The following is a 20,323-nucleotide window of genomic DNA, read 5'->3' as shown; positions in this document are numbered from 1 at the left end:
CATCAGCTCCTGCTCCTGGGAAATCCATGGGGCTCTGCCACATCACGAGGTTTTCAGTCCCAGTTAAGTTCTCAACTTTTGATGAGATGGTTCAAATCAGGAGAATCCAGTCTTTGTGCCAGACAGTTAAATCTGAAAGTAATTAAGGGAAAATCTTTTCCTGCACATAAAGTACCTAACATGTGGCAATAGCAAAATCATCAGAGTTTCTGCCATCATAAGCCCACAAAACAAATTGGATTTTGAACGAAGCACATGGAACAATGACCTTTGTATACAACTTATCCTGACCTCTGAAAGTAATGGCATTTTGTCTCCAATTCTACTGCTAATTGCAAATGCTGAATTCTGAATATTCACATTTGAGAAGGATTCATGGCTTGATTGTTTCAGAAATCTGAGTGCCCCCAAGAAGTTTCTCTCCACATATGAAGCGTTTGCTGAAGTTCCCAGACCTATTCTCAGAACAGTTTCCTGCCCAGCCCAAACTCCAGCAGCAAACACCCAGTCTGTGGGAGGCTGAACCCAGCCTCCTCTTTCCCAGCTCAACCACCCACAAGCTTCAGACTTGGCAACTGTGATTCCTCTTACTTCCTCCTACGGTTCATTCCCTAGCTAAGCCCTTTCCCAACTCACCGACAGACACGTCAAATTCCATCTAGCGCAGTCCTTGAGTTGCACAGGACCAATGTACCACCCCAGTGATGGGGAATCACATCCCACCTGGGCTGAGCCCGCTCTGTTGGGCCCAGCCACGGCTCCAAACCAGGACAGGGATCCCAAAGCAGATTAAGAGCAGTTAAAGCAGCCAATAATGCAGCACGGAGCAGAGACCAGGGCACGAGTGACCTGAAGCATGATTTGCAATGAATGTCTTTTCCTCTCATAAATAGGAAAGACACAGTGGGATGATTATCCGCCCAGATTTATCTCCTCAGCTCCGTGTATATCCTTCTGCGCTTAAAAATGTCTCACTGCCCTTTGCGTTATTGCATTGCCCTTTACATTCATAGCACATAAACCTCTCAAGTACCGTAAAACTTACAAGGTGTAATATAATGTCGGGGGTTTCTTTTACACACCATAAACAAAAGTCACTGGGAAAGGAGCAAAGAAAGGGAGATGTTACTTGGCCTGACAACAGTACAGGAGGAAAATATATATACAAGTATACATATATACACTTAAAATTCTGAGCTGGATTGATTACCTGGCACTGATGGATCACCTGAATGTGTTACGTAGAGAAGGAAATTGATTATTCAATAAATCACTGTCTGCACTAAGAATCTAGTGTTAAAAAAGAAAGAGAAAATATTATAAATCTGTCTCATACAGGCAAAGAAAAAGCTTAAGCTTTTAAGGTTAATCATGATGTACCTTTTGCTGCACATCTGATAAAAGAACACCTTGGAGTTGTGCACTGCTAAAGGACTGGTGTCTGTCCCCCCCCTGGAGTGGCTGAGGGGCTGTTCCTGCATGCCAGCAGCGGGCAGGGAGACCTGACAGAGTCCCCAGGCTACAGCAGCCCCATCCCTGAGAGTGTTCAAGGCCAGGTTGGACAGGGCTTGGAGCAACCTGGGTTAGTGGAAGTTGTCCCTGCTTGTGACAGGAGGGGTGGAATGAGATGAGCTTTGATGTCCCTTCCAACCCAAACCACTCTGAGATTCTATGACATCCAGCCTTATATCCTCTGCTGAGCAGGTGCTGTGGCTGTTTGTTCCATTCAGAACAAAATCCACCCTGTTCCCAACACAGAACTTCTTCTGCAGCCAGGAAAAAGCCCCCTCAGCCCATGTGCCTGGGCAGGCATGGTATCTCACAGAGGGTGGAATTTAAAATCACTGCAGTGACTTCCCTCAGAGTGCTCTGAATTCACTGGAAAACTAACCAACAAGTCTAACACTTCAGTCCCAATAGACAGCCGTAACTCAGCTAAATTTGTGGGTTATACCAGATTTTATTTACTGTTTCATCCTGGGAGAAAAGTGCGAGCTGACAGCCGTCTATTCATTAGAGTGGGGGGAAGCCGCCCACGGCAACGCTGGTTCTCTCCCCGTACTCTTCTATGGCTCTAATCAAGTTTGGATTCTGCAGTACCAGCTCTGTTATTTTAGGAATGACGTACGTTCCTACTCACCTGGGAGCTGGTGAGTTCAGTGATCTGGTCTGTTCACCTCCAAGTCCCCAGTGTGAACAAAGGACATGCCGTAGCCATCAGATGGCATTGCTAGCTAATGAATGCCCAGTGGCCTCTGTCAGAGCAGTCAGTGGCCTCATCCCAGTCCTTTCTGGAGGTGGGAACCACCATTTCCACCCAGCTGTTGCAGGGGCACCACTGGTGCTCCTGAAGCTGCTGCTTGCAGGATGAAATTGGAATCTGTCTCAAAAGCCTGTGTAACACTGAGTGCTCCAGTCCCAGGGAGCTGGGTACCCCTTAGAGGGGATCTCCAGTGCCCAGTTTACAGAGCAATGAGCAAAGGGCAAGGCCCAAATTCAAGAATTCATCTGAACATTTACGTAACTTTAAGTCTTTGGTTTGTGCCTTTGGCATTAGCTAGTTTATCTGTCTGTTTAAAAACTTCTCCAAACGTACCCACATGGTCCGTGCCTTTGGAAGCCAAATCCTTCCTGCTGCTTTCCAGGTCACACTGCTGTGCTGAATGTCCCAGGCACAACGAGCTGATATAGAATGTGCCAGCTGTTCCCTTACTACTTCCCAATTTTGATTTTTATTCTATGAATCTGACCCCACGCAGGGCTGTGCTGCCTATTGGCTGGGGCACATCAAAAAAAGCTGAAGTCTAACAAGGTCCCTGGACTAAAGTATTAAATTATTAAATTATACAGATACAGTGTGGTGGCCGAGGCTGGTGTCTGCTTCCCTCTCCTCCTGCCAGTGCTGCAGAGCTGAGCAGCGTGGGGGAAGCTCAGAGCAGCGCTGGGGTTGCCTCTGACGCAGGGGTACCCCACGCTCTCCTCAGCCGCTCGCAGCTGAACCAAGTTCTCCTGCCAGAAATAACAGAGCAGTCACACCCGTATCTGTGTGTTTATGCTCTGTGTCTCGCTGCAGACTGAAGGCACGAGGAGCCAGGTAACGCTGGCGTGGTGAGAGCCTCGCAGTGCAAACCCGAGAACTGAAGCTGTGGATTCCCCGGGGGCAGCCCAGCAACAGGGGGTGAGAGGAGCCACAAAGGGTTAACAAATGCAACCACAAAGAAAAGCTGGTGCAGGAGCAAAGACAAAGCAATGAGCTGAGCCCTCCACCTGCTTTAAGAGCTCTCTCTTGTGCTAAGGACCTGCATCTATTTCAGTCGTTATTACAAGTGGTAAATAGCAGCACATCATCCCTGTTTTCGCTGTTTATAACACGAATCAGCGTGTCAACGAATCAACCCCCATCCCAAATGAATCCACTCTGCATCGGCCCGTACTGCGCCAATCCCTGCCTGGCGAACCAGGCTGGATTCTCTAAGGGGCACATCTCTCCCGTTCCACTCCTATTCCCTCCAGCAGCTCTTATCCTTCCGTTCAGCCCTCGGTTCATCTCAACATTTGCCTCTATCCATCCTCGCCCGTGCTTCTGGTGCTTTCAACTCGCTATCTGCCTTTCCCAGAGACTTCCCCGCCCGTCCTCTGCTGTGCAGAGGGAAAAGCCGCCCAGGCAGCGTCGCGCTAAAGCTGCAGCCAAGAGGAGGGGAAGGAGATGGCGAAACTGGTGGAGACGCACATTGCACGGGATTAGGAGGCTTCGTGCTGCCTTTGATGCCGTGTCTCCCCCACGAGAGGCTCCAGCACCGCGGCGGCTCCGAGCCAGCGCCGGGAGCTCCGTGCTGGAGGCTGCGGGAGCCGCGGCCGGGCAGTGCCCTCTGCCGATGCGGGGCATATCTGGACAGGCGGGGAGCTGGCTTCCTTTAGGAGTGCTAACTCCCTGGAACTGCTGCTCCGTACCCCAGGAGCGCTTCGTGTCCCCGGGGAAAAGGGAGCCGGCTTTGCCCGAGACAGAACGACTCTAAAGTCGCTCCGTGCGTGGCTGCGCCGTGCGGGCTTCACGGGAAGCTTCTGCTAACAGCAGCCTCTACCTGTCATCAATAAACCTGTCAATAAATGCCTGTCTATCGCTGCCTGTCATAAATAAGCCTGTCAATCAATGCCTGTCTCTATCCCTGCCTGTCATCAATAAACACAGCACAGGTGAGATGGATTCAGAGGGGGCGGGTTTGCACCGGCCGCTGATAAATCCAGACGTGACACTGCAGCACGAGAGGCAGCTGTCATGCCACAGGCGCGTGTCTGTGTGTCCCGGGGTGTGTCAGTGTGTCCTGGAGTGCGTCTGTGTGTCCCAGGGTGTTTCAGTGTGTCCCGGGGTGTGTCAGTGTGTCCTAGGATGTGTCCCGGGGTGTGTGTCAGTGTGTCCCGGGGTGTGTCTGTGTGAACCGGTGTCAGGTTATGTGCATCCACCTCTCTCTGTGCCCACACAAGGCTCTTCCACCCCCTGCTGCCTCCAGCCCGAGCCTGTCCAAGTGCCCCGAGGCAGCAGCCCAGCACTGAGCTGTCTGCTTTGGTGTCTCTTCTGCCTTGTGATAAATGGGAGTCTATTCTTTTCTGGTATGTGGTTTGATCTTAATTTCCTGTATGAAGTTCTCGAGAGAATGCCAAGATCAAATAATTACACTATTTTGCGATAAAGAGTTAACATTGTTATTCAAATGTATTCAGAATTCATTTACCACCAAACAATTTACACTGCCGCCCTCCTATCCTGCTGAAATTACCAGAATGTGTTATCTGACACACAAAGCATCTCATGACCTGAAATAACTTTATCAACCATTAAATGCTTGAGCAGTGGGTGCACAGTCACAGCAGTGCCCAAGGGAATGCAGGAGAAGCCACAAAGGAAACAGTGATTGAAAAACACCCTGGTGCCATCCCCTGCCAGCATCACCAAAGAACACTGGCCACTCTGGTCACCAGACACAAGCTGAGCAGAAAAACCCTCAAGCTGCCTTTCTGAGGACTCCACTCCAGCATTCATGTCCCCCATGATTGTGCAGCTCCCAGCCCTCGGGCGCTGCTGTTTCAGCCTGGAAAAGCCTGTTTCTGCCTTTATTTTTAAAAATACAACTTCATTTGCAGAGTGTGGGAAGGTGGTTTCAAAATAAAATTCCTGACAGGCATAATAAGCCTCAGAAAAGCCAATCACACAGAGCAGGATAATTATCCACAGAACTTGTTTTCTATGTATTTGTATAAAATAATCAATGATATTTTTCTCACATGGGCTCCAGTTTGATTGTATTTTCTGTATAACTTGCAAATCATACAAACAATCAATGCCCTGACCCCTTCTCTATGCAAACACAGCTTAGAAAGACACTACAAGAAATAAAATCCGATAAATTCCTCATGCGGGGTTGTTTGTTTAAAAGCTTTGCTGGAGATTGATCCTGCTCACAGCCACTTCAGAGATACAGGACTGGGACTGTCAGACATGCTTGAGGTGGGATTATTGCCACAAATATCAGCAGGAATAGAACCTTAGTGAAAAATCTGGCAAAAAAAAAAAAAAAGAGTGAGGACCCAGAAGTGGAGGTAATGCCTTTTAAAAAGTAGCAAGAAAAATGACCCCATTCCCTGGCTCATGGGAAAATTACCTCGTCCTGCAGAGGGGCAGGGTGAGCACACAGCTGGGGTTGGGGTGACCCAAGGGCAGGGTGGGCTGGGACCCTGCCTGTCCCCCTGGGCAGGGCACTCCTGGCAGGAGCAGGGTGGCCGAGGACAGTGATGGTTACAGTGTCACCTTCTCAGCAGCACCAGGGTGCAAACCCACTCAGGAATCCCCAGATGCAGCTCCCGCTGCCTGCCCAGTGCTGGGGGCTCTGTTCTTTACAATTTACCAATCCCTTTGGCATCTGACCCACACGTGTGTCTCACCAACACATCATCCCTCAAAATAATCGCTCTGAGGAATTTCTGATGATGCTTCAGCAAAGCAGGCTGGAACGGGTGTGCTGGAGCCTCCAGTCCTGCTTCACCTGCGCCACCCATTTCGCTCATCCCGCCCGGCTTTGTCAGCGCTGGTGCCATCATCATCATCATGTTCTAAAATGGCATCGAGTGCTCGCCTGGCGCGTCAAACTGCTTTTTAATCCAAGTGAAAGGTTAGACAAATGGGATCTCTACGGTACCTTGACCAGCGAGCTCTCGCTCCTTTTAGCTACAACGGGCACGGTGCTGCAAAGCCGCAGGAGCCCCGTGCAGCTCTGGGTGCCAGGTGGGATCTCCAGCTCAGCCGCAGTGAGGGCTGGCAGCAGCTCAGCATCCCTCACCGTGGCTAAACTCGGGGCAGCTCCTCACACCGCCACCCTTCTCTGTCTCCACTCCAGAGTCACTCAGAGCTCAACTGAGCACTTGGAGCAGCTCCGGATGGTGTTTTCTGATACGGCATTTTCAAATATTTAACAGATTGCGTAATAACCAAGCAGATGTTGAATAAGCTTCAGATAGAAACTCCTGCTTCAAAAAACCCATCCAGTAACAAGGCATGGATTTTCTTTGTACGGGTGCATGTATAGATTATGTTTAGATGTGTAGATTAAATATTTATATTTTACTGGCGAGAAAAAGGGTGCTTTTGGCTTTTCCTTTCCTTTCTTAAGTGTCTCTCTCTGTATTTATTTTAAGAGTCAGCTTCACAGGGATAAAAGAGAGCTTTCAGAAGTTACCTGCTTTCTCTCTGGTTTGATTTTCAGTGCTAAACCAATAGTTACTTAGGTGTTCTCCACTTCTTGGCATAACCTAATAATTAAAATAATTACTTGAAAGCCAGGGCAGCTTTGCACAAATTAATGCAGGGCAAGAAGCTGCAGCTTTCCAGTGGGCTGAAAAAGAGGTCACAAAATGATGCCAGTTTTAGCTGAGAGAGAAAGTAAACATAGATCTCCCTGCAGCCCCGATTAAAGCCTTTTTCTGATCTTTTCAGTTTCTTATTTTACTGATCAAAAAAGTGGCTTGATGAGGGGCTGACTGTAGTGGGATTTCTCAGCAGGTAAAGAGGGATTGTTCCTATGGAAGGCACGGCAGTGCAGGCAGTGGCACAGCTGTGCTCCCTTCCTGCCCGCCTGCCTCCATCCTTCCCTGCCTGCCTCCATCCCTGCCTCCATCCCTGCCTCCATCACTTCCTTCCTGCCTCCATCCCTGCCTTCCTGCCTGCCTCCCTGTCTCCATCCCTGTCTTCCTGCCTCCCTGCCTGCCCGGTGAAGGGGAGCAGAGCTGCAGCAGACCCAAATGCTTTCGTGGAGGGCCGGCAGCAGTCTCTGCATTGAAACCTCCTCTGTCCTTTTGCGCAATTGCTTTGAGCCTAGAAAATCCGTTTTCAGGACAACTGAGGCACTGAGAGTCGAGACTAAACATCTCCACAGAGCCCCCAGGGATACTCCTGAGCCTGAATATCCCCCATGAGCCAGGCGAGTATTCCCTGGAGTTTCAGCACCCGCCATCCCCAGCGGCCTCAGCTCCCCACGAGCATCTGCCACAGCTGCGGCTGCCCCTCGCCCGTCTCCTCGGAGCGGCAGCCTGGCAGCAGCCGGCTCTGGCCACCAAGAATCAGGCCCGCTGCTGCCAAGCCGAAGGCAGGAGGAGCTGCCAGCCCGGCAGCCCAGCTGCGACAGCACCTCCGCACACGGCCGCCGGTCCCAAAGGGGATCCGAGCCCTGGGACCCGTCGGGGAGGGAAACTCCACCACGACACTGCGGTGCTCTCGGTGGGCACAGGCTGCTGACAGCCGGGGGGGCTCACACCAGCAGGACGCCTCCTCCCAGCTCCTGCAGTGGGACTGGCGGAGCCCAGCGTGTCCTGTCAGCAGCAACGGATCCTTCCTGGGAGTGGGTTTGTTTGGCACAAAACATTTCCAGCTGTTCCGGGCGGAGGCTGAGCATACTAAGCAGCTTGGCTCTGCTGAAAGTTCAGCAGCCGCCAGGGCCCCAGGCCCCGGAGGCAGACCCATTAACCTTTTCCACCAATATTTCTGGCACTACAATGTGCACGGGATAACATCTGCGTGGAGCGCCCCATTCACAGAAGTCTGGGGGAGACCAGATGCTCACCCTGCAGGAATCAAGCCCTTGTCCATGAGACGATCTGGGCCATGCAGCCACTCCAAGCCCTGCTGGAGGTGACAGTGTCTCACTTCAAAAATCACCTGTCCCTCAAGACCAGCATGTTTCTCTTTCTGGCTTTCATATTTCTGCTGTGCAGTTGCACTGGTATAAGTAAGACCAATTTTTTTTCCAGCTAAAATTATTCACAAATCTATTCAGTTTTCACTGGTTTCTCTGAGTAAAAATTTGAACCCTTAAAAGGCAGGTAAACCCGTCCTTGTAATTTTTAGTGGGCAGACAGCAAATCCCTAGGAATATGTACCAATGGCAAAGTGCATGGGATGTAACAGAAATCAGCGCCGTTTTTACATGACATGATTAAAACAAGTATCTCGTTTAATTAGAAAAAGAAAGATCGCAGACTCATTCCCAGGATGTTATCTGTGCAATTACTTTATGTAACATTATTAAAAATTAATTTTCCCCAGAACCTCAGCAATTTAATGAAACAAGCCTGGTCCTCAGCAGCAGCTGCAGCAGAGCCAGCCCACTGGCATCCTCCAGGCAGCGGGACTCGGTGCCGCGGGCCCCCCTGGGCTGTCTGTCCCTTGTGCTGGGCACATCCAGCCCTGGGTCAAAGCACCTCTGCACAGCACCCCATTGCCGCAGGCTCCACAGCCCTCCTCGCACCGGGCACCGAAGCCCTCGTCGTCACAACGCATCCCTCCTCTCCGGGGGCTCGGCATCCCCCATCTCTGTGAGCAAAAATCCTCCTTCTCCAGGGAATCAACATCCCCCCTGTCTGGGTGCTCGGCAACCCCCGTCTTTGGGGGCTCAGCATCCTCCCTCTCCACAGGCAAAGCATTCGTCCTCTCCGAGAGCAAAACGTTCCCCTCCCCCGGGGAATCAGCACCCCACTCCCCAGAGGGACAGCATTCTCTTCTCCTCCTCGCAAGGTGCCCGGCACCCCCATCGCACCTCGCCCGGGGCGGCTGCTCTCACCGAGAGCGCTGCCCGCTCCGTTCCGGGACACAGCCCCCGCCTCACCGCCCCGCCGGCACCTTCCGCCCCGGCAGCAGGAGCGCGTCCCCAACCCCGGCCAGGGCACTCTCCGCCGGGGGAACCTCCGCCCCGGCATCGGACAGCGCATCCCGCGGCCCCGGGTACCGCATCCCCCGCCGCGGCCCCGGGCAGCGCGTTCTCCGCCCCGGCGCCGAAGTTCTGCCGCCGCCGGCGGCCCTTACCGATCCGGATGACATGCGGCATCCCGTGCGAGCTCTGTCCCCAGAAGCCGCCGACCAGGAGCGCTGCCCAGTATTCCCAGAGGACGCGGCGGAGCGCCGGCCAGAGATGGGGCATCGTTGGGGAGGGCGCGGGCCGGCGCGGCCCTAGGGCCCCAGGGGCAGCGGGGACTCGGGCGGCTGCTGCCCGGGGCTCAGGCGGAGCGGCCGCTCGGCGCCGGGGCCGGGCGGCTCATGGCACATCTTAGAGCGGCCGCTCCGGCCCGTCCCGCGGCAGCCACAGCTCCGGCCGCTCCCTTCCGCGCCGAGCCGAGCCGAGCCGGGCCGTTCCGCTCCGGGCCGAGCCGTGCGGTGCCGGTGCCGGTCGGGCGGCACCTGCAGAGCCGGGGCTGCCGGTGCGCCCCAGGAGCGGCTCTGTCCCCTCCTACCGCTGATGCGCTGCTCGCGCAAAGCCCCGGAGTGGAGCGTGCACACACCGACACGCTCACACCCCCTGACACACACCCCCGACACACACCCCGACACACTAACACACCGCCGACACCCCGACAAGCAGCCCGGCACTCACCGGCACCCGCCCGCTCCCCCGGGGCCGGGGCAGCGCCGGCGGCGGGCGCGGGGCGGGACGCCAAGGGGACCCTCGGAGGGCACCGCGGGGCGGGGGAGATGGCGCAGGGGTCCCGGGGGTCCCGACAGCGCTGGATGTTCCTGTTCCCTCTGCCCCCGATGGGCCCTTGTCCCGCAGATCGCGGCGTTCCCGGTGTCCCCCAAGCTCTCGGGGGTCCCGTATCACCCCGGGGGTCCCGGTGTCGCCACCGGGCGCCGGGAGAGGCGGGACAGGAGGGTTTGGGGCAGGGGGGTTTGGGGCAAGGGGGTTCTGGGGCAGGGGAGGTTGGGGAAAGGGGTTCTGGGGCAGGGGGTTTGGGGCGGGGGGGTTTGGGGCCGGGGCCGCTGCAGCGGCGGAACCGCGCCCGGCCCGCACTCCACAGCCGGGAGTTTAATGACCTCGGTGACAGAGACAAAGGGCTGCCCGTGCCGCGGACCGGGAGCTGCTTTGTCAACGTGCTGGGCCAGGCTAGGGCTAATTCCCTTTTTTTCCTCATTTATATAATTTGATCTATTCCATCATTTCCAATCGTTCCCATTTGCCAGCTGTCTGCTAAATCCAGCCTGGAACAGCTGAAGAGCAGATATTTAATTTTCTTACAAACATACTATTACTCTGTATCGGTTCATCTTTTTAATTTTCCTTGCCCGTCGCTTTCCCCAGCAGCAAGCTCGGCGTGCTCCGTGCTGGGAGAAATGCTGATCGCCGTCCTGCACCCTGTTCCAGAGACCCATCCCGGAGCAGCCGGGGGGTATGGACTGGAGGAGGAACGCTGCGAGTCATTATTGATGTACAACTCAAAGAGAAGTTGCTGGGTGTCGCAGGAAGCGAGTGCGGGACCGCTGCAGAGAGACACGAGGGGGATTCCCTGCGTGCCCACTGCTGGGCTCTCGCTGTTTGTACAGCAGCAGCAGTGGGCGATTGGCCGGGGAATGTGACAGCCGTCATCAACACGGAATCAAGGAAAAGCTGGAACTCTCTATGGCAGATCGACACGCCAGGGGCAGGAGCAGCCCCTCGCAGAGATGTTGCGGTGCCTCCCTGGGCCGTGGTGGCTCGCTGGGAAGGCGCCCTGAGGCGCCCTGGGGTCTCAGCACTGTGCCATGGTGGAGGGGACGGCTCATTCCCAGCTCAGCATCGAGTCACACAGGCCGAGGTGGCTCAGCCTCCCCCAAGAGCCGCGCACAGGCTCGGTCTCACAGGAGGAGGTTGTTGGTGTTGATTGTGGGCAGGGCCAAGGCTCCGGCTCCTGCCTGTGCCAAAGATGGTTACAGAAAAGAGAGGCTCCTGTTAGGGATATTTTTATCCCTCCTGACACCAAAATGGATAAGATTTAGCAAAAGGGCATGGAAGAAAATTTCTTTACATATTGCTTAAGCGAGGGACAGCTGTTTCTATGAACTTGTTATAAAATTAAATGTCACAACCTGGGGACTCTTTGCTCCTGGAGATAAAAAAGCCCCACAAAGCTATTGGGAGGGAGCAGGTAAAAAGGGCCGTTTTGGCTGTGGCTGTTCTTTGCAGACTCCAGCACATGGAGAAGAGGTCTGATTTTGTAGAGTGTTGAAATTAAACTGTAGCTGGGAGGAAATATTCTGTTAGTTTGGGATGTGGCTTCCTGCCTTTCTGTCAGTACCAGGAACTGATTAGGCTCTAACCTCAGCTTCAGCCACTGTATCCTACCGCAGGGCCAGCAGAAATAGTTTATTTTGTATTAAATTATTTGATTGGTGACAGATGGGTGTACGGAGGTCATGGACAATCCTCATCCCATATATGTAGGTCAGAAAGGAAGGACAGGAAAAGTCCTGTAGCAGAAATTACCACAGCAGTCGAGCTTGGGCACAGGCAGAGGAGCACTCCAGCTTTGCATGGCTTCTACTTCCCAAAGCAAGCTGAGGGTGTTCAGCAGAACTGCCCACCATGGCTGTGTCTCCCTTCTTTTGTACTCCCAGATTCCCACACTGTCCCCAACCCATCTCTCACGTTTAGCTTGGCAATGCTCTTCTCTCTGGGCTGCACCCTGGGGATCCCAGGGCTGCTCTGTGGCAGGATTACAAATTGAAGTTGAAAACTTCTCTTAGGTGCTGCACCATAGCCGCTTGGGGCTTTTTTGCCCCCTACAAAGACTCAGTTTTACCTGATGCCCATGGAGGGGCTGCATGAGGCCAGACCTGTGAGCAGTGACCTTCAGCTGCCCAGTGCAGCAGCAGTCAGGTCGTGAGGGATAACTACAGCATGCACAGGATGGCTGCACAAGAGAAAGAAGTACCTGGAAGGCTGATAGAGCTCCTGCTGGGCCCAGAGCTCTGGCTCAGTGCTGCTGCACAGGTGAGTGCTGCCTAGTGGGGTGCTGGGCCTTGGGAGTGGGATTTATACCAGGCTGAGTCAGGACTTTCCTCAGGATCCTTTGGCTGTGCCTTGAAGGATGATCAAAGGTAGCAGAAGGGCTTTGGTTTTGGACAACTTGTTACAGTGATGCTAAAAATACAAGATATTTGCCCAGTCCATAAGTGCTGTGAAAATAGCTTTAATGTGGTAATTCATCATTTAAGAGTGTATCAATTAATGCAAACTCTGGTGTATTTATAACTTGTGAACATAGTGTACCAGTGAGGAGAAGTCGATTTCTTATTTTGAGTTTGTTGTGAATATATTTGGATGTTATTTTTTTGTGCTGCCATGAATATGTGTGGTATTTAGAGCTCCAGGTATTACACAGGTCAGATTCGAAATTGTGTACATCTTATGGGGGTTTTATAGGCATAAAAATTTCGGACCTCTCACCTACAAATAAAGCTGTAGGTTTACGGGTGTTCTCATGTCACTGATGTAAGGCTTCTTATTTTTGAATATGAAAGGGAATCACTTGCAAAAATGGAAAATAGTGTTGAGATTATTAATATCTAGAGGAAAATGCTGATTGAAGGACATTTTCAAATCAGACCAATGCTTTAGAGCAGCAGCAGAACTATGAACCTGGCAGAAAGAGACATATGCATTTCTATAGCTATAGCATTTTTCAATACTAATGAAGAAAAAGAGGCTTCTCTTTATTTCTGTAATGGTATCTAAACTGGTTCGTTCGAATTAGCTCCATCCACATGTGTTTTGTTTAGATTTATATGCATCAGGTCTAATAGAACCACCATCAATCTGAGTTATGAGGCTCAGTGCTCGCATTACGGAGATTCATGTGCCGAAGTCGGCTCCTAAAACATCAGAGGGAATATACCTGGGAAATGCAGATTTCTGGGGCTTGAGTGCCCTCTACTGAAACCGTCCCGGCTCCGGCCCTTCCCTGACACCCACAACTTGATTGATGGGTTGCTAAATTGAATTGAAGCCTGCGATTCACAGATCCATTATGAAGGATCCCTCCTTTTCGTCCTCCCCGGTCTCATTCCGCACTCCAACAGTCGGGTTAATTCTGGCTCCTGCAGCTCTGCCCCAGCAGATTTCCCGGGTTTAATGGCAGGTTTAGCTACTGTAAGGAGCGTTCCTTTGGCTGTAATCATCTGGGAGCTGCGATGGCATCGAGGGCTGGGCACGGCAGTGCTGCAGGGAGAAGCCGGCTTTGCCCGAGGAGTTTGGGGTCTGCTCGATGCCTTTTCCCGGGAGACGCATTAATTCCCATCAACTCCCATTAATTCCTATTAACTCCCACTAATTCCGAACAACAGCCGGGATGAGGTGATGCTGCCGCCGCGCTCCAGCAGCTCTTGCAAAAGCAAACCCCAGCTATCTGCATTTCCCCCCTCAAACCCACTGCAATTTGTGTTACATTTTGCTTGCTGTGGGGCGGGGGGAAGAGGAGAAATTTCCCCTCGGCATTCCATGTGGAAGGGAGAGGCGTTGTAACTGATTTGAAACTGGGGAGGTTTCCCACTTAGATTTTTACTATGTTAATTCTCTAATTAATTCCCGCTGTGACGGCGTGGCTGCTCTGTCCGGGGCAGGGAAATGCGAGGTTTCTGCAATCTGAGATTCTCGCGGAAGAATTGTTGCTGCACTACACCGCATATATTTGTGTTGGAACATACTGTGGTATAATAGCTGGTTTGAAATGTATCCAGTTCTGCTGAATATATTATTGTGCGAGTCAGGATGGGAGAACGCGAGCTCCTGTCAAACCGGGAGCGGCGATGCCTCGCAGGAAGCGGGAGGGAGGGAAGGGACCGGGAGCGAGCGCTGCGCTGCCCGGGCTGGCTGCGGGGAGCTCGATCGGAGCCCGAGCACATCAGAAGGGCTGGTGCTGCTCTCGGGAGCAGCTGGCATCACCCCGCCCGCAGCAGCGGGAGCTGGGACCTGGCGGGTCCAGGGACGAGGCTTTGAGACAGGCAGGAGATGTGAATTGGCTCTTCCTCCCCACCGTGGTATTTGCAGCACCAATTTTTTCCACTGCCCCTTTCTGGCTGAGCAGACGTGGGGGTGAGACAAGGACTGTGCTGGGAGTACGCGACCCTTCAAACAGCGCCTGGAGAGGTTTACCAGACCTTCCTGCCTGGAGCTGCTGAGGCTCGTGGAGCCTCTCTGAAGGAGACGATAATGAAGGGTGTGAATCTTGTTATTATTTTTAATCAGTCACGCAGCAGTTTGCGCTGCCCGGGGGTGCCCTGCAAGCTCAGAGTGTAACACACTTGCCACCAGGGATGTCAGACCCTGCTGCTCCCGCCTGGCAGGACACAGTGGGGACGTGGGGCCCTTGGGTTGTGCAGGGAGGTGGGACTTTGTGGAGATGGTTCAGCCACCCTGGCTCTGGCACTAGGGCAGCTCCATCCCTGCCAGCTCTTGCACAGATCCTGTGGAGCCCTGGGCACCCCTGGCAGGGCCCCTTTGGTCAGGTCCTTCCTTCAAAGGGATCCTGGTCTGGACCTGGAGATGGGCTGGTGCTCCAGGAGTCCGGAGCAGACACTTCCCAATGGAAAGAGTCACGCCAGGAAGGTGAATATGGCAGGATGCAGAGACCTGCCCGGACTTTTTGGATGTGATGTGGTGGCTGTGAGCAGGGATGGAGCTTGTCCTGGCACCTGAGAGGTGACAGACCCCTGGGATTGTGGAATAGAGCCATGTGCATCCCAGCTGATTGTCAGCCTCGTGCAGCAGCAGCTGAATTTGTACAATTGCAGTGTGTCATACGGGCTGAAAAGGGCAACAGGGAGCAAATGACTAAGTAAGACCAGTTAAAATTATTGTCTTTATCACCCCCTGTGTTCATATCTGACAGAAAAAACTGTTTTGGCCAGTTGTTCCATCATGGTCTACTTTTTCTGGGCTGCAAGATGATCTCTTTGAACTAGCTGCGTGAAAATACATATTTGTGTCAGACAGCCTTTACATGTGTTTTTCATCCTCTTTCTGCAGAGGTAGGAAATCATCTTTTTTCTTTTTTTTTCCCCTTAAAAAAAAAGAAAAGTCCTCTATCTTTAGGATTGGTGGGAGAAGCCATTTGCAACTGATGGGTGTAAATTATGCCTGCTTAGTCAGACAAGAAAATTAGAGACTGCAGAATTAGCCTCTGCTCGCTATTATCTTTGCATGGAACCAGTTTACAAAGAAACTTGGTACGCTCCATGGGGCTCTGCTCAACTCTCACGTGACATGTTTGTGACCTGTCAGCCTCAGCCTGTGGTCCATTGTAGGGATCCAGCCAGGGCAGCTCCTTTTTCTCGTCAACAAAGGTACCAACTGGCAGAGCAGAAGGTTGGGCACCTGCCAGCCCGGGAGTGCACAGGGCTCTTTGCTCCCCACATGGCTAATTACCCATGCAAAGACTGGGAGTGAGCTGTTAATATCTTTTTTTTTTTTCTTTTTTTTTTTCCCTTCTGCACATGCAAAGGGCAAGAAAAGATCACATTATTTCAAATGCCTGATAAATTCCACTTCAGTGGAATTATGCTGGGAATTAATTTGGCCAGCTGCAGCCAGTTGTTTTGCCCAATCCCTGTGAATTCTGGCATGTGTCCTATTCACAGCAAATTTCTTGGTTGTTCCAGCACATTCAAAGGAAGTTTAAGTGTTGGGTGAGAAGCTGGGGGTGGATCTGGGTGTACCTACTGGGAACAAAATCCAGCCTGATGTGCAGGGACAAGGGGGATCCCTGCCTGGGGATGGGAGTGGGGGTCTGCAGAGAGCATTTCTCCTGTGGCAGTGGGTGCTGGCTACAGGGGATGCTGTGCAAGCCTGAGGAGTGTTAAACGTGTGGAGGCAAAAATTACGTGTTTGCTGGAGGAAAATGACCTGACCCTGAGCTAAGGAGGGATCCCATCTTTGGGCAGGGGTGTGGGAGAGCAGGAGGGGGAGCCGTGTCCTGCCCTGAGGTGACACAGGGGGCTGGGATTGTCCTTGTGTTCATCTGGCTCCTGCTCCGTGTCGTTATCTGAAACCACCCCCAAGCATCTCCCACAATCTCAGCCCCAAACCCCAGTCTCTGTAAGGTTTGCAAAGCCCACTTTGCCTGCTGTCCTGCCTGGGTAAGGGCAGAGCAGTTCACAGGTTCACAGGTTCACAGCTCCTGGCTGTGCCCTGCTCCCTGCTGCAGTGGGCAGGGACGAGCCCGGTGCCGGCAGGCCTGGGGGCAGTGCAGAAAACCACCCTCAAATAAATCCCTGCTTGCTTTTTCAAGGCTTGTTCATGGCCAAACTGTGTCCAGTGAACGCATGGGGCCACTCTGGCAGCATGCCTGCATGGAGGGAGAACCTCTCCATCGGGCAGCACCACCAGCGCTTCCCTCCCCGCTCAGATCATGCGATGTGAGGAGCCTCTGGAGCGTGGATTTCCAGTGGCCTTGTTTTAAGCTGCTGTGAGACTCCTAAATCAGACCATTGTATCAGTTAAATCTCTTTTATTCCCAGTTGCCAGCGTCTGGGCACCAGGTTAATTTTGGTGTTTTTCAGCTTAGCAAGCAATGAACATGTTCACGTCCTTTCCCATGGGAAGGAGATTGTGCAGCATGTGGGGATTTGTAGATTGAAAGGGGAGTGTGGGAGGCTTCCCATGTGTATTACAATTCACAGGAATAAAAATAATGCTGGTTTTAATTTTATTTTTAATCTGATGTTTATTTGGCATTTTAATGGTGGTACGAAAACAGAGAAAATTAATTTCAAGAGATGGAAAACAAACCAGTTTGTAAAAATGTGCTGCACTCTGCTTTTCCTGCTTCTCCCAAGTCACAGCAGTGATCTGGGGATTGACATGCTGCCAGGGATGGCTGCTGCTGAAGGGAGACACCTTTCCCTCCAACACTGCCACTGAGCACCCTGGGCAGCTGCTGACATCCCCACGGAGTAGAGGCTGGAAGATGATGTGCCTCAGGGCAAGCTGAGGGTGGCTTTTTTTGGAAACCATTTCCAGACGGTTCCTTATGGCAGTGCAGCAGATGCAGGGCTCAAAGATCCCCCAGCAGAGGCTCTGGAGGCCTCATACAGGACATTTTCTTCTCGTGGCTCTAAATTGGAAGCTAAATCCCTTAATTTTTTGCTGCTGTTCCTATGTGTTGTTTCTGTTTGGTGATGAGGTAGAAGAATAATACATTTAAGCGGCTCTCAGCGCAAGCAAAATGAAGCTGATGTGGCTTTATTTTACACAGTGTACACAAAATCTTCACTAGATTGTATCTGTGCACAGCCTTCCGTGGTGGGAGTGTGACTTGCATACTGAAACTTGGCGTGAAAATCCTTTGGAAAAATAACGAGCCGCTCTTCCTAGTTTATTTCCATAATTTTTCCATGAGAGGCGTTTGGTTTTTTTCAAATGTAAAGGAAAAGTCAGATTTGTGTCCAGTAAGCATCCAATATTTAAAGTATTTGTACACAGAGAAGCACTTTGTGTTGGCTTTTTACAGTATAAAAGAAAAAAGAAAAAAAGCACAATTTTGCATAACTATTTTTGGTTTATAAGCATTCCCTGGGGGAAGGGAGAGAAAGGTCTTGCCAAAATTATATGTGTTCAGCACAATTTTAATTTTATTTTTTTATCCCCAAGGCATTTCAGTGTATCCAGGACTCGACTGGGGGTGTGATGCCCACTCTGTCCAGGACAGGGGGAGGTTGATGCTGGACTGGGCTGAGTAGCCATTTTTTAATAAATGAAGGGTAAAATCTCATATAATTCATCCCTTAGCACTTATTTCTACATCCCAGCTAAGACACCAGGGGAGTCAGGTGCCTTTCTGCATGGACTGGAAGCAAAAATATGTCTTTCCAGGAAAGCCATCACAATTCTCATATTTCAGTGAGCCTGAAAGTGGAGGTGAGCAAAATATCCCAGCTCTGCCCTCCTGGGGTTCAGCCACTTCCTGCGGGCAGATGTGGCCTGGAGAGAGGCAATTACACACCTTCATGTGGCAGTTTAAAGATCAAGTACAGAGCAGTTTGACTAGAGATTAAATATAAAGATACCCATTTATGAATTGAGAAAAGAGAAGGAAAAACCCTCTGAGTAGATTAAAGTCTTGCAGAACTGACTAATAAATCAGCAGCTGGCGGAGCGTGGCAACCTCGTCTGCCACTCTGGAGGGACTGAGGACAAGTTTAATAACGCTTTACATTTGAGAGGCTGAATGAAGAGCAAGCAAAGAGAGAGCAGCACACCCACTGGCTGAAGGTGGTGGAGAGGGACTCAGGAAGGGATTGGGGGGTGGGCATTGTGACCCCCAGGGCTCCCCACAATACCTTAGGAATTTTAGCTTTTATAATTTTCATATTTTTTGTATTCTTCAGATATATTTGTACCCCTGCAGTTCTTTAGTGTGTAACTCCAAACTCCACACACAGTGTGAGCTGCTGCTTTCCCATTTGGGTCAGACACAGCAATTCCTCTCCAGGCCTGGCAATCAAGGACACCTCACTGCCTCAGGCCCCCAGAGATTGAAACAAAAGTTGTTTTTTGAGTTGGGGCAGCAAACTTGGGGTAAATGACTTCATTACCTGAAGCTGGAATTGGGAGATTAACCCCAATATGCAAATGGCCCAAACTTATAAAAGTGTGAAACCCGTGACCCGTGGTCCATTTTGGGTGCAGCTCCTGGGGGGCTTTGTCTGCCTGAAATGTTCCTGGAGGCCTTTCAATAAATAGAACTGCTTTTTATTCCCTGAATTCTGTCTGGCCTCTGTTTTTAGGTAACCCAAAAGAGACATCACCGTCATGTAGGCACCGGGCTTGGGCTGGGCCTCCTGCATGGAGGAGAGGAATGCCGAGGGCATCTGGGATTTAGGGACAAAGCTCAGAGCTTTGCTGGCTGATTCTTTGTGCTGCAGTGAGGAGCAGTGACTACCCTGAACCATCCTAGGGCAGACAGCCCCTGCCCAGGGCTCAGAGCCACCGAGAGGGAGGAAGACACTGAGATGTATTTTCTTTGCAATACTCAGGTTTGTTAGTGCAGGACTTGTCTGAGGCGTAGCCGTCCTTTTAGTGCTGGGCTTTGGAGCAGGCGTGAAGGGACATCCCCAGGTGTGATGCCAGACAGGTCTGCACTGGGCACAGCTTGGGAATCACATGTTACCCTGGTGGGAGATGGACCTTTCAGGGCAGCTGCAGTGCCATGAGGTAAGACAGGTCATGTACTCCCAGCAGCAGCCTCTTGCTTTTCCTGTGCGCTAGCTTCCAGCAGCCGAGCCTCCGGGGCCAGCAGCCTGCGGGATTGATTGCTGGCTCAGGGAGTGAGCAGCTCGAGGTGAAGTCAAGGGTGATCAGCCTCAGCCAGACAGTCAGCTCCCAGGAGATGTTGTGTGCCAAGGGTACCTCTGTCTATAAATTGCTTTGGATGTTTGAATATAGACCTCTTGTAAACTCAGGCACTGCACAGGACACTTGTGTCCTCGCTCTGCCATCGTGCTCTCAATCACTGTCTGTTCTTCAAGGTCATAAGGAGAGCCCGTAGTGATCTAGAATTAAATCAAATTTGTTTGACTGCTGCATTTTTTGTCTTGTCTTTGCACACAGTTTTCCCAGTTTTCTGAATGCTTTTCCGTCGTGTCCTGTGGGGAGCTCCCGGCTCCAGCTCGGTGCTGACGCATCAGGCGCCTCCTGAGCAACACGCAGACACAACTGGATTATTTCTGCAGGGTGCTCGCAGAATCTGCTCCAAGAGGGAGCACGGTGCTGAGAGCCGCTGGCAGGCAAAGCACTCAGGCCCCCATTAAAAACAGCAGAACAAGTTTAATCTCTGGATGGCAGGGAAGTTTGCATCGTCAGCAGTGTTTGATCCAAGTTTTCAAGGCAAAATTGAAATCATTCTTCACCAGGCTCAACACATTGATCTTTAGAAAAGAGCACTTGTAAATAAGCTCCTTGAGAATGTGTCACCCTCTTTCCCCTCCAAAGCTACTCCTCTGTGAGAAGGGCAATCCCTGAGGATGCTCCAAAAGCAA

The 20,323-nt window shown here is 51.8% G+C and overlaps 1 protein-coding gene across 2 annotated transcripts in view; it reads right to left on the bottom strand.

The window, feature by feature from the left end:
- Positions 1–9,730, bottom strand: part of GRIK3 (glutamate ionotropic receptor kainate type subunit 3) — a 108,076-nt gene extending 98,346 nt beyond the window's left edge. Inside the window, exon 1 of one of the 2 annotated variants that reach the window (XM_058856649.1) lies at positions 9,347–9,730. In XM_058856649.1, coding sequence (XP_058712632.1) covers positions 9,347–9,461 — 115 coding nt within the window. In that variant the 5' untranslated portion in view covers positions 9,462–9,730. The remainder of the gene's footprint in view (positions 1–9,346) is intronic. The other variant, XM_058856651.1, reaches the window with a different exon arrangement.
- Between the last annotated feature and the right edge of the window lie 10,593 nt (positions 9,731–20,323).

Source organism: Poecile atricapillus, chromosome 24, assembly GCF_030490865.1.
Source record: "Poecile atricapillus isolate bPoeAtr1 chromosome 24, bPoeAtr1.hap1, whole genome shotgun sequence".
NCBI classification, from domain to species: Eukaryota; Metazoa; Chordata; class Aves; order Passeriformes; family Paridae; genus Poecile; species Poecile atricapillus.
The sequence above is the reverse complement of the archived record's forward strand: the minus strand, read 5'-3'. Positions and strand labels throughout refer to the sequence as shown.